General features: G+C 35.8%; 1 protein-coding gene across 1 annotated transcript in view; it reads right to left on the bottom strand.

Annotated features, from left to right (window-relative positions):
- The window catches only part of Top2b (DNA topoisomerase II beta), a 60,376-nt gene that overhangs the window by 16,066 nt on the left and 32,095 nt on the right, over positions 1–12,215 (bottom strand). The window contains exons 12-25 of the mRNA NM_001100858.2: positions 11,805–11,962; positions 11,539–11,664; positions 10,486–10,596; positions 10,285–10,390; positions 9,271–9,380; positions 8,805–8,897; positions 8,604–8,718; positions 7,027–7,148; positions 6,673–6,821; positions 5,971–6,202; positions 4,073–4,207; positions 2,982–3,182; positions 2,349–2,544; positions 2,114–2,205 (exon numbers count right to left, since the gene is read on the bottom strand). Coding sequence (NP_001094328.2) covers positions 2,114–2,205; positions 2,349–2,544; positions 2,982–3,182; positions 4,073–4,207; positions 5,971–6,202; positions 6,673–6,821; positions 7,027–7,148; positions 8,604–8,718; positions 8,805–8,897; positions 9,271–9,380; positions 10,285–10,390; positions 10,486–10,596; positions 11,539–11,664; positions 11,805–11,962 — 1,946 coding nt within the window. The remainder of the gene's footprint in view (positions 1–2,113; positions 2,206–2,348; positions 2,545–2,981; positions 3,183–4,072; positions 4,208–5,970; positions 6,203–6,672; positions 6,822–7,026; positions 7,149–8,603; positions 8,719–8,804; positions 8,898–9,270; positions 9,381–10,284; positions 10,391–10,485; positions 10,597–11,538; positions 11,665–11,804; positions 11,963–12,215) is intronic.

Consider the following 12,215-nt stretch of genomic DNA (forward strand, 5'->3'; position numbering starts at 1 on the left):
AAAATTTCCTATTACTGTGAGTTTTATTCAAATTTGAACTCAGAAAATAAGATGACTGAAAACTAAGTTGGTATTTTAAGGTGGAAAGATTTTTCTGAAATGTTACTCAGAAAAATAACTGCACTTTAAAGAAGCCTCTTATCCTAATACTATGTTTCAAATTACAATGAATTCAATAAAAGTAATTTTAGGTGTCATTGCCTTCAAAGGCTTGAAAACAAAGGCATTAAATTAAATTAGTTGTTTAAGACACTCAGACAGTTAAAAATGAAAGGTACCCTAACAAGCCAAAAGTTTATAAACAAAACAGCTTTACAATTAAAACTATTGAAATAAAATAATGTATACCTGCAAAGTTAGGTCTGAGTATATTTTGGAAATAAAATGATAAAAATTAAAAATGTAAACTAAGATGCTTCATGACATAAATAAAACTATACACTCAATTAAGGAGCGGCTGCTAGATGATTAGCAAGTACTAGATAATATTTAATGGACTGTTTAATAGACAGTGAGCTGCCATGGAGCTGTGGAAATCTGGGTCATTAGCCCTCTGTGAGGTATTAGAGCACAGTACAATTCTGCCTAAAACTCAAACTTCAAAGTGCATTCTGTCTAGGTTTTCAATACACCAGAAGCATTTTAATGAGCACTCTAAGACTATGTGTGTGTTTCACTATTAGCAAGAATATAGCTAAGGGCATTTTAGAAATCAATTAAAAAGTGAACTTTTCCACGTTTAATGATAGAATTTGAAGTATAATAATCTTTAAGTAGATGTTTTCTAACTCTCTCTCCCAACACTATGGGCTCTAGTAAGAACTACTCCTTTGGGTACCTGAACTCCTCACTTCCTTACGTATACAGTTGGCAATAACGCTGCAAATCGTTCATGGTGTTAATGCAACTACTAAAAGCCAGCCAGCTTGTATCCATGAATTTGCTTCCACCAGAAGGGCATCCAATCAGAACACCCTTATATTTTAAAATTGAGTAAGCACTGAATTCATTAGCTTATTAGGCAATTTTTAAAGATCTATAGTGTAAACCAACAGCAACACAGTTCGAGAAGGACATAAAGCGTAGTTTGGAGTTCAGCAGCGCAGTAATCATAAGGTGGAAAGGGTGCCTTCCATCACACTGTCCTGCCTTCCTTTACTAAAGCAGTGAGTAAGCCTGCTAGCCTGCTACTACAGTCTGCTCTGATTTCACCCACTTTAACATATCATATTGACTTCAAATTTGAGAAGAGCTTAATTTGAACAAGAGCAGTATTTCAATATACTTTGATGAAAGATTCAAAACCGTATGGTTGAAAACTCTAAACTGCAAGGAAATGTAACATATCAGTTCATACATCACACAGCTTGGACTCTCTCAACCAATGCTACCGTTACATCTTATATATAGATACAAATCTATTTCAATATCTAAAAATATTAGTCATTGCTGTTTTATAACTTTTCTACATTTCTGTTCTCAACCATTATGTTGTACAGTCTTTTTAAATTGCATTTTTATCATCACAAATAGTAAGAAATTAACTCTTGAGGGAACTCTTAAGGTTTTAGTATTTCATTCACTGAATTAATACAACTATCATCTAAAATGGACAACTTAGGGTGTTTAAATTTCAGACCAAAAGTCTAAACACAGGCAGAGCACATGCTGGTGTTAGTGACTACAAGGAACATTTGTCTCTCGTCTTCCCAGCCCCAACCACAACTAGACCAAGCAGATGCCACACTGTCATCCAGACTGGACCATGGAATGATTTTGAGGACTACCAGTCTGGCTCTCAAAGAGTGAGCATGTACTTTATAGAAACCACCATGAGAAATTAAACCTCTTAATGGCTGACTCGAGATCAAGGAGACTGAGCCACATTCTCAGCACGGAGCCGTTTGTAAAGGCCCTAGTGGAGATGGTTCTTTGTGGTGGGTGTGCACTGTGAATCCCTAAACTGTGTCTGCTCTTGGGTTAGCAGAAGCCTTCAGTCTCCACACAGCCAGCTTAGCACCTTTCCCAGTTCTAAATTCAGACTTGTGGGGGGGGTGGTTGGTTTGGAGGTTCTTTTCAGAGCTTCTGAGCATCTTTTGCTGCAGGTGATTACCTTTTCTTGTGCTTCTTTCCAGGCTTTCACTGGGTCAGATTCATAACCTCTCTGGACTAACATTTGAATCAAATCTTTCTTTGACCTATTCTCTATGTGAGGGAAAAATAAAATTAGGATCAAGAAAAGAGATCAATTTGTATTTGCTTATATTCTACTGATAACAATGTCTTCTATTAACAAAGACTCTTGTCCATTTTAACTAATGCTCAAATCTTTAAAGGCTGTGCCTTACCTATCGTGATTTTCCCTTGTATCTTCTCTAAAATGAAACGGGCTTGATTGTTAAGCTTTGTGGATTCTGCTCCCAACATTCCTACAAGCCACTCCTTCCGTAAACCATAATAACTTAACCGTAAATCAAAGAATTCTTTCAAAATGTCTTGCACAGTTTCATACTTCTTCAGACATCCCATATGATCAAAGAGTACCTACATAAAATACAAAGTTTTTTTCTTTAAATTCAATAAGTCTGTACTGGCATTTTAATTTATATAATATGTATAGTACTTAAAATAACTCTAATGAGTATGCACTACCCCTGAAACCCACTAAAAAGAAACAAAACTTATTAAAAACATTTCTATAAATATTCCTTTAGTGACAGGAATTTGATGAATGCAATGATCAAAAACTATGAGAAAGTTTAAATAGTAAAAATCTTGAGAGACTATTTTTTAGAGGGTTTCTTGGGGGCGAGGTGGTGGCTTGCAGTTAAAAGTACACACTGTTATTGCAGAAGGCCTGAGTTTGGTACCTAGCACCAGAGGAAAGAAATTAATCGCTGGATTCTTTAGCATTCAAGTTTACTGTTACAGTTCTAATTATGATTATCTAATGTATGGCCCTTTAAGAAAGATTACATTACCATGGAATTGCAAGTAAGAGTGGTTTGGAGTTTAAAAACTTTATGCAGGCCGGCAGCTTCCGCTTGGGCGAGCTTCTCTTCTGTCATCTTCACCACAAATTTCACAGTTGTATCAGTGTGATATTCTTTGTAATCAGAAATCAGTGCTGGTGTTTTATCTGTTCCATTAAGCATAGGTTCTAGGACCTGCTCCTTGTATACCTATGAAACATTTAAAAAGACAAGAAATCTTGTTACAATATACTATCATGTTCTCAGTAGTCACATAATATTTTAAAAATTCTGCAAGGAAATTTCACACATCAGTTCATAGTATATCACAGTTTTAACTCTTTTAAACAATGTTAACATTGCTATCTTATATATACAAATCTATTTCAGTATCTAAAAATACAGAGGCAGAAAAAGAAATTTTCTTTGTTGTTTCTGTTAATCAATACAAAGGTGATATATAAGGGTGTGTGTGATGGTGAGAAAAGACATACAAGATGACGGTTCTGGTTCTGAGCTCCTTACACACCACGACGCTCTCTAAGTCTTAGGTGAGGGAGGCTGACATGGCTAGACCTAGTGGAGCACTTCGAGTCATAGCAACTGAAACTGATGTGAACTTACTGAGCATGTTTATATTGGCCTACAATAGTTCTCATTCCAAACACAAACATACAATCTCCTTTTTATATGAATTAAAAGAAGCACCCACTAATGCAATGCTTCTCAACTTCACAATGCTGCGGTGAACCCTACTCATCCAATTCTTTTGCTGCTAATTCATAACTGTAATGTTGCTGCTATTATGGATCACAGGATAAATATCTGTGCTTTCCGATGGTGTTAGGTGACCCCTGTGAAGCAGTTGTTCAACTCCACAGGGGATGTGACCCACAGTGAGAGATACTACGATAATATAAACCATACTGTTTTTTACATATACTTAAAAACTAAAATTGAAAATTAAAAATATAAATGCAAATACAAAGGTAAATAATAACTCTGGAGATAACCTTTATATAGACACAGAATAAACAAACAGGTGAATTCTTTGTGCCACAAAGAATAGAGCAATGCATTTCTCGCTCAGTTATACTAACCTGTGTCCAGGTTCTAACTGGAAGTTCTGTAATCTCTACTGTGTTTCTGTCCACCACAAATATCTCACCACTAACAGCATACTGGTTCTGACCAAGCTCCTGGATGGTGCCTTTGAAGTTCTTATAGTTTGGAAGCTGATGGGGAAATAGAAATGACTTGATTTGACTGTGCTCTTGAGCGCCAATACCACCTCTAAAAATGCACATGGCCTACTGATACAGCAGGTTGATATGACTAAAACTTGTTCTCACTTGTTACTTGCTAAGTTTCTTGGTCTTGGATTCATAGCTTCTGTTACTATAATCTTCCCAACACTTTGCGCAGGCGTCCTAGGTTGGTCTCTTTTTCAGTCTGCTGCCCAATCTCCTTCCATGTGACCTTAATATCTTTTAAATTCAATCTCCTCTTACTTCACACTGAATGCCTTGTAGAGTTTGTCTGGATCCAACTGAACTTTCTAGTTTTATTCTAATGACTTTTCTTTCCTGCAGAAGCACTACTTTTCTCCCATGCTCTGAAGATTTTGAATGCCTAACCATCTCCTGTCGTTTAGACAGTGTGAATGCTCTACCAAGGTTTCATGTGATAATATAGCCACCACTGTAAGAAATCTGAGTGAAGATTTAGAAGCCCCATGACTGAATCCTAGAATTTTGCATGAAGAAGGAAGAGAGGGCAGGAAGACAGAACACACACACACACACACACACACACACACACACTCACACACACATACACACACACACTCACACACACACACACACACCCTCCCCCCCCCCCCGTATGAAGACTTGTGCTGCCAGAGGACTCTGCCAACAAGCACTAGATGAGGCATCTGGCGCCCAACCCCAGAATTATAAGCCTCTTTCCCTCAAAAAAGTAACCCCCTCAGCCATTTCATTGTGATTACAAAAAGACTCCATCCTCTGACTCAAACTCAGCTCCTAATTTAATTCACCAACATAAATTTACTCATCCTTAACTAAATCACAGATTATTTCCTCTTCAAAAATCTATACTATATTGCTATCACTAAGAAGTTCAACATATAGCAGGGGACATTTTGGGCATATTGAATACCTTTGATCACTATAAATTTAAGCCCTGACAAGATATTAATTTTGGAAAACAAAGACCCTAATTCTTTCACTCACCTCTTAGTACAGGGCCATGGGATACCAGGGATATAAGAAGCATATACTAATAAAATAATAACTAGTGCATCATTCTCACGTGGATCTGAAACAGCTTAAATAGAACACTATCGTAGGAAATAATGTGGAGCTTGGGTATTAGTAAGATTGTTTTCTGGGGATGCATGAAGGACCTGAGTTTATATCCCCAGTATCCACATAAAAAGCAAGGCAAGGCTGCATAAAGCAGTAACCCCAGCAAAAGGATGAAAAACAGGTAAATACCAGAAGCTCACTGGCTTGCCAGCCTAGCTGAAATGGCTGTGCCCAGTTCAGTGAGACATTGGGTCTCAAAGCTTCTGCACTGCGTGCGTGTGTGTGTGTGTGTGTGTGTGTGTGTGTGTGTGTGTGTGTGTGTGTGTATGCGCACACGTGCATGCATGCACATAATATGTCATGATACAGAAACTTTTCACAGCTTGATACTTTAACATGTGAGTGTACCAAGAACACCAGTCTTTATACAATTCAGAGACTTTAAACCCTGAATAAAGTACAAGGTATTTTAAAATTTTAATAAACAGTTTCACCCCATAAAACTTATCTTCAGACTCATTCATTTATATGTTTCAGGTAAGCAAATAAATTTATATCTTAATAGGATCCTATCTACAACAGCTCTAAATGAAAAGATCCCATTATTTTTCTAAGAGAAATTTATTTTGTCCTTTATTTAAATAAACAACCTAAGCCATAACACTTACCATGGGGTGAGGATCCAAACCTTCTAGCATCCGCCTGACATTGTTCACAATTTCTCTGGCATCATAGTTGGGCAATTTACAAGCCCATCCAGTCCCAATACCCTCAGCACCATTAATCAAAACCATGGGGATTATGGGGATATACCACTCCGGCTCTACACGCTGATTATCATCATAAAGGAACTTAAGCAAGTTATCATCCACAGCTGGAAAAAGTAGTCTTGCCAGAGAGCTAACAAAAGGAAATAGAAGAATATTGTTCTGCAAAATGAAGCTTTATAAGGGCTTACATTTTAATAATTTTGACTAGATAAAATAAAATTCACCTAATATTAGTACAAAGGCATATTTCTCTCAAGCACAAACCAGTATAAGAGTTCTTATGTACTTCGATATTCACTTACTTTAAGTGCTTTAATAGTGTTAGATAACTTTGTAAGAAGTTCCAATTATTCTGAATAAAATACCTACCCCATTTTCAGTCTAAAGAATAAAATTAAGTACAGAATAAAAATGTATTTTACTAGCACTGATTTTTACCAAGAATGCATAAAAGTTAAGGTCAAACTATGTATGATCAAATAATTTGGAATACTCACCCTGAGCAGAATAACTAATAATCCTCCCCCTGCACCGCTATGAGTGCACTAGACGTTGACTTGCTATAACAAGCTTTAACCAATGAACCAGACAATGATGTACCTTAACATTGTGAAGATATAACGGGGGCTTGCAGCATCTTTGCCACCGTGAAGCCGAGTTCCAAACTGACCAATGGGCTGAAGCAAGTTAATGTTGTTGCTGCCCACAAAATTCTGAGCCAAATTCACAATAGTCATCATCAACGCTTGCTACAAAATAGAAAGGAAAAAAAAGGAAGATAAGATTAACAGCTTGTATTTTTTAGAACTATGTCTCAGTTTGTACTGAAACTGAAACTCTAAATTCCATTGCATTTTCAAAGACCTCATAAAAAGAAAACTACTCTATTGTGAATGATTATCATTTTGCATGCCAAAATTACAGTTCTCAGTTGACTTCTTTGTTAACGCTTACTTCTCCATGATGATAAGCAGACATTTCAGCAACAGATCCAGCCAGCTGTGCGACTTTAACTTCACGTTTATCATTCCTCTTGAAACAGGTAAACAAAACTTTTCGTTGACCTGGCTTGAAGCCTATTTTTAAAAAGAACAACCCACCTTTTAAAATAGTTTTTAAACTATTTTTAAAATACCACCACTGCCTGAATCTCAGTCCCACCTCTTCCCCAGATCACCTTCATGACTAACCTCTGGTAGGCCATGTAACCTACACTGTCTCCGATCCTCCATAAAGTTTGTTAACCATTTTCTTATCTGTCATTTGTATATGTTATAAACAAAATACTTCAAAATGTCAACTCTTTTAGTGGCAACATTACATGTTTGGGAGAAAAATGAAAGACATTTACAGTTCTAAAAAGTAGTAATTTAAAGATTTCCTGGACTTACGGATCTCCCCAGCAGTGTCATACTCTTCCACAAGAGTCTCTATTTCGTGTGACTATGCCAGCAGTGGTGGAAGTGCTAGCAAACAGAAGCTCGATGGTTTCTACTGCATATCTACAGTCAGGAGCACTTACAACTGCTTACTGCAGTAGTTAGGAGCACATTAGACTTGAGAACCTTTGTAATCTGCGTACTCCAGCCAGCTGAATGAGCAAATTACTAAACCAGTCTCAGTGCCCTAGAAGCAACTGAAAGAGCGACCTTCTAACACCCTCAGTCACGGGACTCTCTGCTGTTCTCTCCTCCTTGTGTGAGAACAGTGGGCACAGCAATAACCTTATCCACACATGCTGACAGTTGCATTTATCATTGTGAGGCCAGAGCATGAAAGGAAGAAGATAATAAAATATGGCTATGTCTTTGAAAATTTCATAATGGAACTGAGGAGACAAAATTAGCTCAGACAATAACAGGTGCATAAGAATAGCACGGACGTTCATGTATCTGAGACCAATGTAGACTGGAGGACTATTTCATAGAAGGGACACAATCTCAGGCTAGACGTGATAGATGGACACAACTGTTACTAAATGAAAAACCAAGCAACACGAAGATGAGCAAATTTGCTATGATTATATAATTGGGGGTAGAGTTGTTCCAAATAAGAAAATCAGTCCCAATAGAAAGTTTCTAAATTCTGCAAGCTAGATTATTTAAAATTATATAAATTATTTAGATTGGGTTTTGTTAATGAGATTTAAAGGCACTTTAAAAGCGTAAGTCTTTCATAAACATTTAGACAAAGTTCTATTTTACTTAATTTTTGAAATTTCAATTTTTAAAATTATTTGAACAACAAAAAAAGAAAAAAAGACCTTTAAAGAAGGCCCTTATTTTTCCTGAAAAAACTCAAAGAAATTGTAAAAATAGTAAAAAAAACCATCAGCTCTCTTACCTCAAAAGCTTTAAGCTCTTTTGAATCAATTCTTCTTGTTTTCTAAGATTTCAAATAAGAATTGTAAACGGGCTATAAACTTTGGTATTTTAAATAAGAATTTAAAGTGGCCCGGAGGGCAGCCTAAAGTACACATAATTAAACCATATAGAGCATGCAAGGATAAGAAACTTTAAGAGATTACTCACCATCCACAAGAGAGGGTATAGATCTCTCATTGTCCGAGTTTGAGAAGAGAATCAATTCCTTGTTGATGAAATCATTGTATGTCAAATGCTTAGTTGCTGTACCATATAAAAATTGCTAGGAGAAAGTTACATAGCAATGCTGTCACTCTGACTGCATGAATGTCAGTCCCACCTCTTCCCCAGGTCACCGTCATGACTAACCTCTGGTAGGCCATGTAACCTCCGCTGTCTCCGATCCTCCATAAAGTTGGTTAACCATTCTTTTCTGTCATCAATCTTCTTCTTACTAAATGCCTTTAGAAGTCCAAGCAATAATGCCATCATTAAAATTAATTTCATTATAAAACTTGAATTTATAAATGGTAAATAACTCTAATGAACTAAAGCTGTTTTCCTAATAACTTTTTTTTTCCTTTTTCTTTTTTTCAGAGCTGGGGACCGAACCCAGGGCCTTGTGCTTGCTAGGCAAGCGCTCTACCACTGAGCTAAATCCCCAAGCCCCCTAATAACTTTTAATCAAAATTATATTTGAGCTTAGTCCTTTTATTAAAGATATAATAAAACCAAAGTTCAGCACGTGAAAAAGAAACACTCCTCACACAAGCCTCTGGAGGGACGCACAGCAGAAGGGAGAGACACAGAGTTGTCTTCATTCACGACAACTCACCAAGGTAATGGCAGCATCATCCTCAGGGCCAGCATATCTAAACAAAATGCGATGCCTTTCCATATCAGCAAAATATTCCTTGGCTTCCTTAGCTGTACTGGTACCCAATCCTGAGAAATTTAATATAAAACAGGGTCACAAAGAATGGCTGTTCAAAACCACCAAATGAAAAACTTATAGGGAAAGAAAGTCATTAAATTGTTATTAATTGATCAAGCTTAAGACGGACAACCCAAACATGTGCCTCATGACTTAAATATACAATGCTACATACTAATAATCGTTTCTGTCAAACAAATTTAACCCAAATATGATCACATTCTGACTTAAGTATCATGTAACAGAAAATAAGCAAACATGAGATTGTTTCATATTAAAGTAATGGGAAAATTTAAGATGTGGCAAATTTACACAGAACAGTCTCTTTAATGAATTAAAATAAGGAAGTATTCATGAAATATGAAAAGCTTCCATTCAGAGATTTAAAAGACCCATAAATAAGATTAGCAATTGTTTGGATCTCGATTTAAAATATTAAACATATAATACATTAATATAATCTTTAGAAATTCTAACTTGGTTGGATTTTCAGTATGTTTAAAAAAAGAGTATTTGTTAGATACACACTAAAGTAGTCACAATTGGAACAGTATATGTCTAACAGTCATTTCATAGTAACATTTAGCTAAGCAAGGCTAAATGGCATAAAACAGTGACTGTCAAAATGAATAAGCAGTTATATTCTTACACAATATTTGTGTGTGCACATGATAAAATTCAAAGTGCTAAGTAGAAATTCTGTAACTTTTTTATTATTATACTATTATTATTATTATTATTATTATTTGTGGGAGTTTAAAATTTTTCTTACAGAACTTTCTATTAAAAATCTTCAATCAGAAATAAATTGATATTTTTAAAATCTAAAAGACAAACTTTCAAGGTATTTTACTATTCTCATAAAATAGATTACCTAAGCAATCACTTTATAAACGTCAATATTAAAGTACAAACCTTTGTAGTACTTTATTTTCCAGGCTTTCTGGTTTTCTATATGTTTTTTCCACTCATCAAATTCAGGAATACTATAAAAGGAAAGTTCCTGCTTATTTTTGCTCGCCTTAAATTAATTTTTAAAAAGGAAAGAAAAAAGAAATTAGTTCTTCTGATAACACTTAAGAAAACAGTGCAAAACTAAAAGAATGCAAGCTGTACCTTTACAATGGGAGTAATGAATTCTTCAAGAAAGCCATGCTTCAAAAGTGATGGCCAATTGTGATGAATAAAATTGATTAGCAGGCCTTTAATGTGAGAACCATCTTGATCCTAAATAAATGTAAAGTAAAAAGTCCCATAATTTTATAAAATATAACTACTTTTAAACAAGTTTTAAAATGTGTGAGTGAAGCCAAGGCAAAATTCCATTCAAACTGTAGATACGTATTTAGTGAAAAAGTATAGATTAGATGACTGTCTCTACAAGGTCAGTTAACAATAGACTGAACTCCCTTGTCCTTACATAGCAGACATGGAATAGTGTACCAGCCTGTTTAAAGGAGGAAAAGTCCTTCCCGGTTATGAACCTCCCGGGGCAATGGCAGAGGGAGATGGCTGGAGATGGCAGAGGGAGGAGCCATTTGCATGTCTCCTTAGGACATGAAAGGTGCAACAGCTCTGCTTACAACTATCCTGCAGCCTTTCCTGGTGACTTTTTCGCAAATGCTTTTACACTTTAAGAGATGCTGTTGGTTACATATAAAGTGCTCCCTTTTCAATTCTAGTTCTTTCTTGATTACTGCTATGCTAACGTCCTCCTTGGCTTGGTGCATCCTAACTTAGGCCACCATGTGACAGTAGTAACCACCAACCTACTAGGTGACTGTTTTCCTCTTACAGACCCAACATTTCATTCCTACTCCCCATAGTCTCAGTTACTGTGACACAACACTATGTTCTGTTCTTTTCCTATTTCCTGCACTTCAAGAACATTTTAAAATAGCCAATAAAATTAATAACTGCCAAAAAATGAAGTCATATAAAATGAGCTTCATGTGCAGGGTTCCATACAATAATGTGTCCTCTAGAAGCACACAATCACTTTCACCTTTAATACTTCCTGAGACAATTATCAAAACTCAGTCTAAGGGTTAGAAACGTAGCTCAGTGGTAAAACATCTGTCCTGGGTCCAGCATGCACACATACATATATACATCAATAAGACAATCTGAAGATATGAACTGTAAATATGTAATAACTTTCAGACCAACCTGATCAGTCATAATCATAATCTTCCCATAACGTAAAGTTTTCAGAGATTCTGCATCATCATAACTTTTCTTGTATTGCAAACCAACTATTTTAATAATATTGTTTATTTCTGCATTTTCCATAATCTATACAAGAAGAAAAACATTGAAATTATTTTTAAATTACTGAGGTATAAGAAAGTATATGTGAGTCTGAATCTACATTTGAAAATTCAGTTGAGCAATATGTTAGAAATGTCATGGAGCGTGTGGAAATGAGTACGAACCTGTTTATGAGACGCTTCTCGTACATTGAGAATTTTACCCCTGAGAGGGAAGACTCCATATCTGTCTCTCCCAATCACACCTAATCCAGAGACAGCTAGAGATTTGGCAGAGTCCCCCTCTGTTAATATTAATGTACACTCCAGGGAATGTTTGCCACCTGAAAAATATTTTAAATTAAATATATTTTGAGTCCCTTATTTCACTTAGAAAAATATAGCCAGAAAAAATTATCACTAACAATGATAATGGAAGACCTTATATTATGCTTAATGAAGTTTAAATGGTAAACAGTAATTTGTAAGTGTAACTGTAACGTGTAAATTTTAAATACATTGTACTGAATTTCCAACCTCTTAAGAGAGTAATAACGAGTACATGAAGCAATTTCTCCCTTCTGACCTTCGCCCCTT

The sequence above is a fragment of the Rattus norvegicus genome, chromosome 15, assembly GCF_036323735.1.
Source record: "Rattus norvegicus strain BN/NHsdMcwi chromosome 15, GRCr8, whole genome shotgun sequence".
In the NCBI taxonomy this organism is placed as follows: domain Eukaryota; kingdom Metazoa; phylum Chordata; class Mammalia; order Rodentia; family Muridae; genus Rattus; species Rattus norvegicus.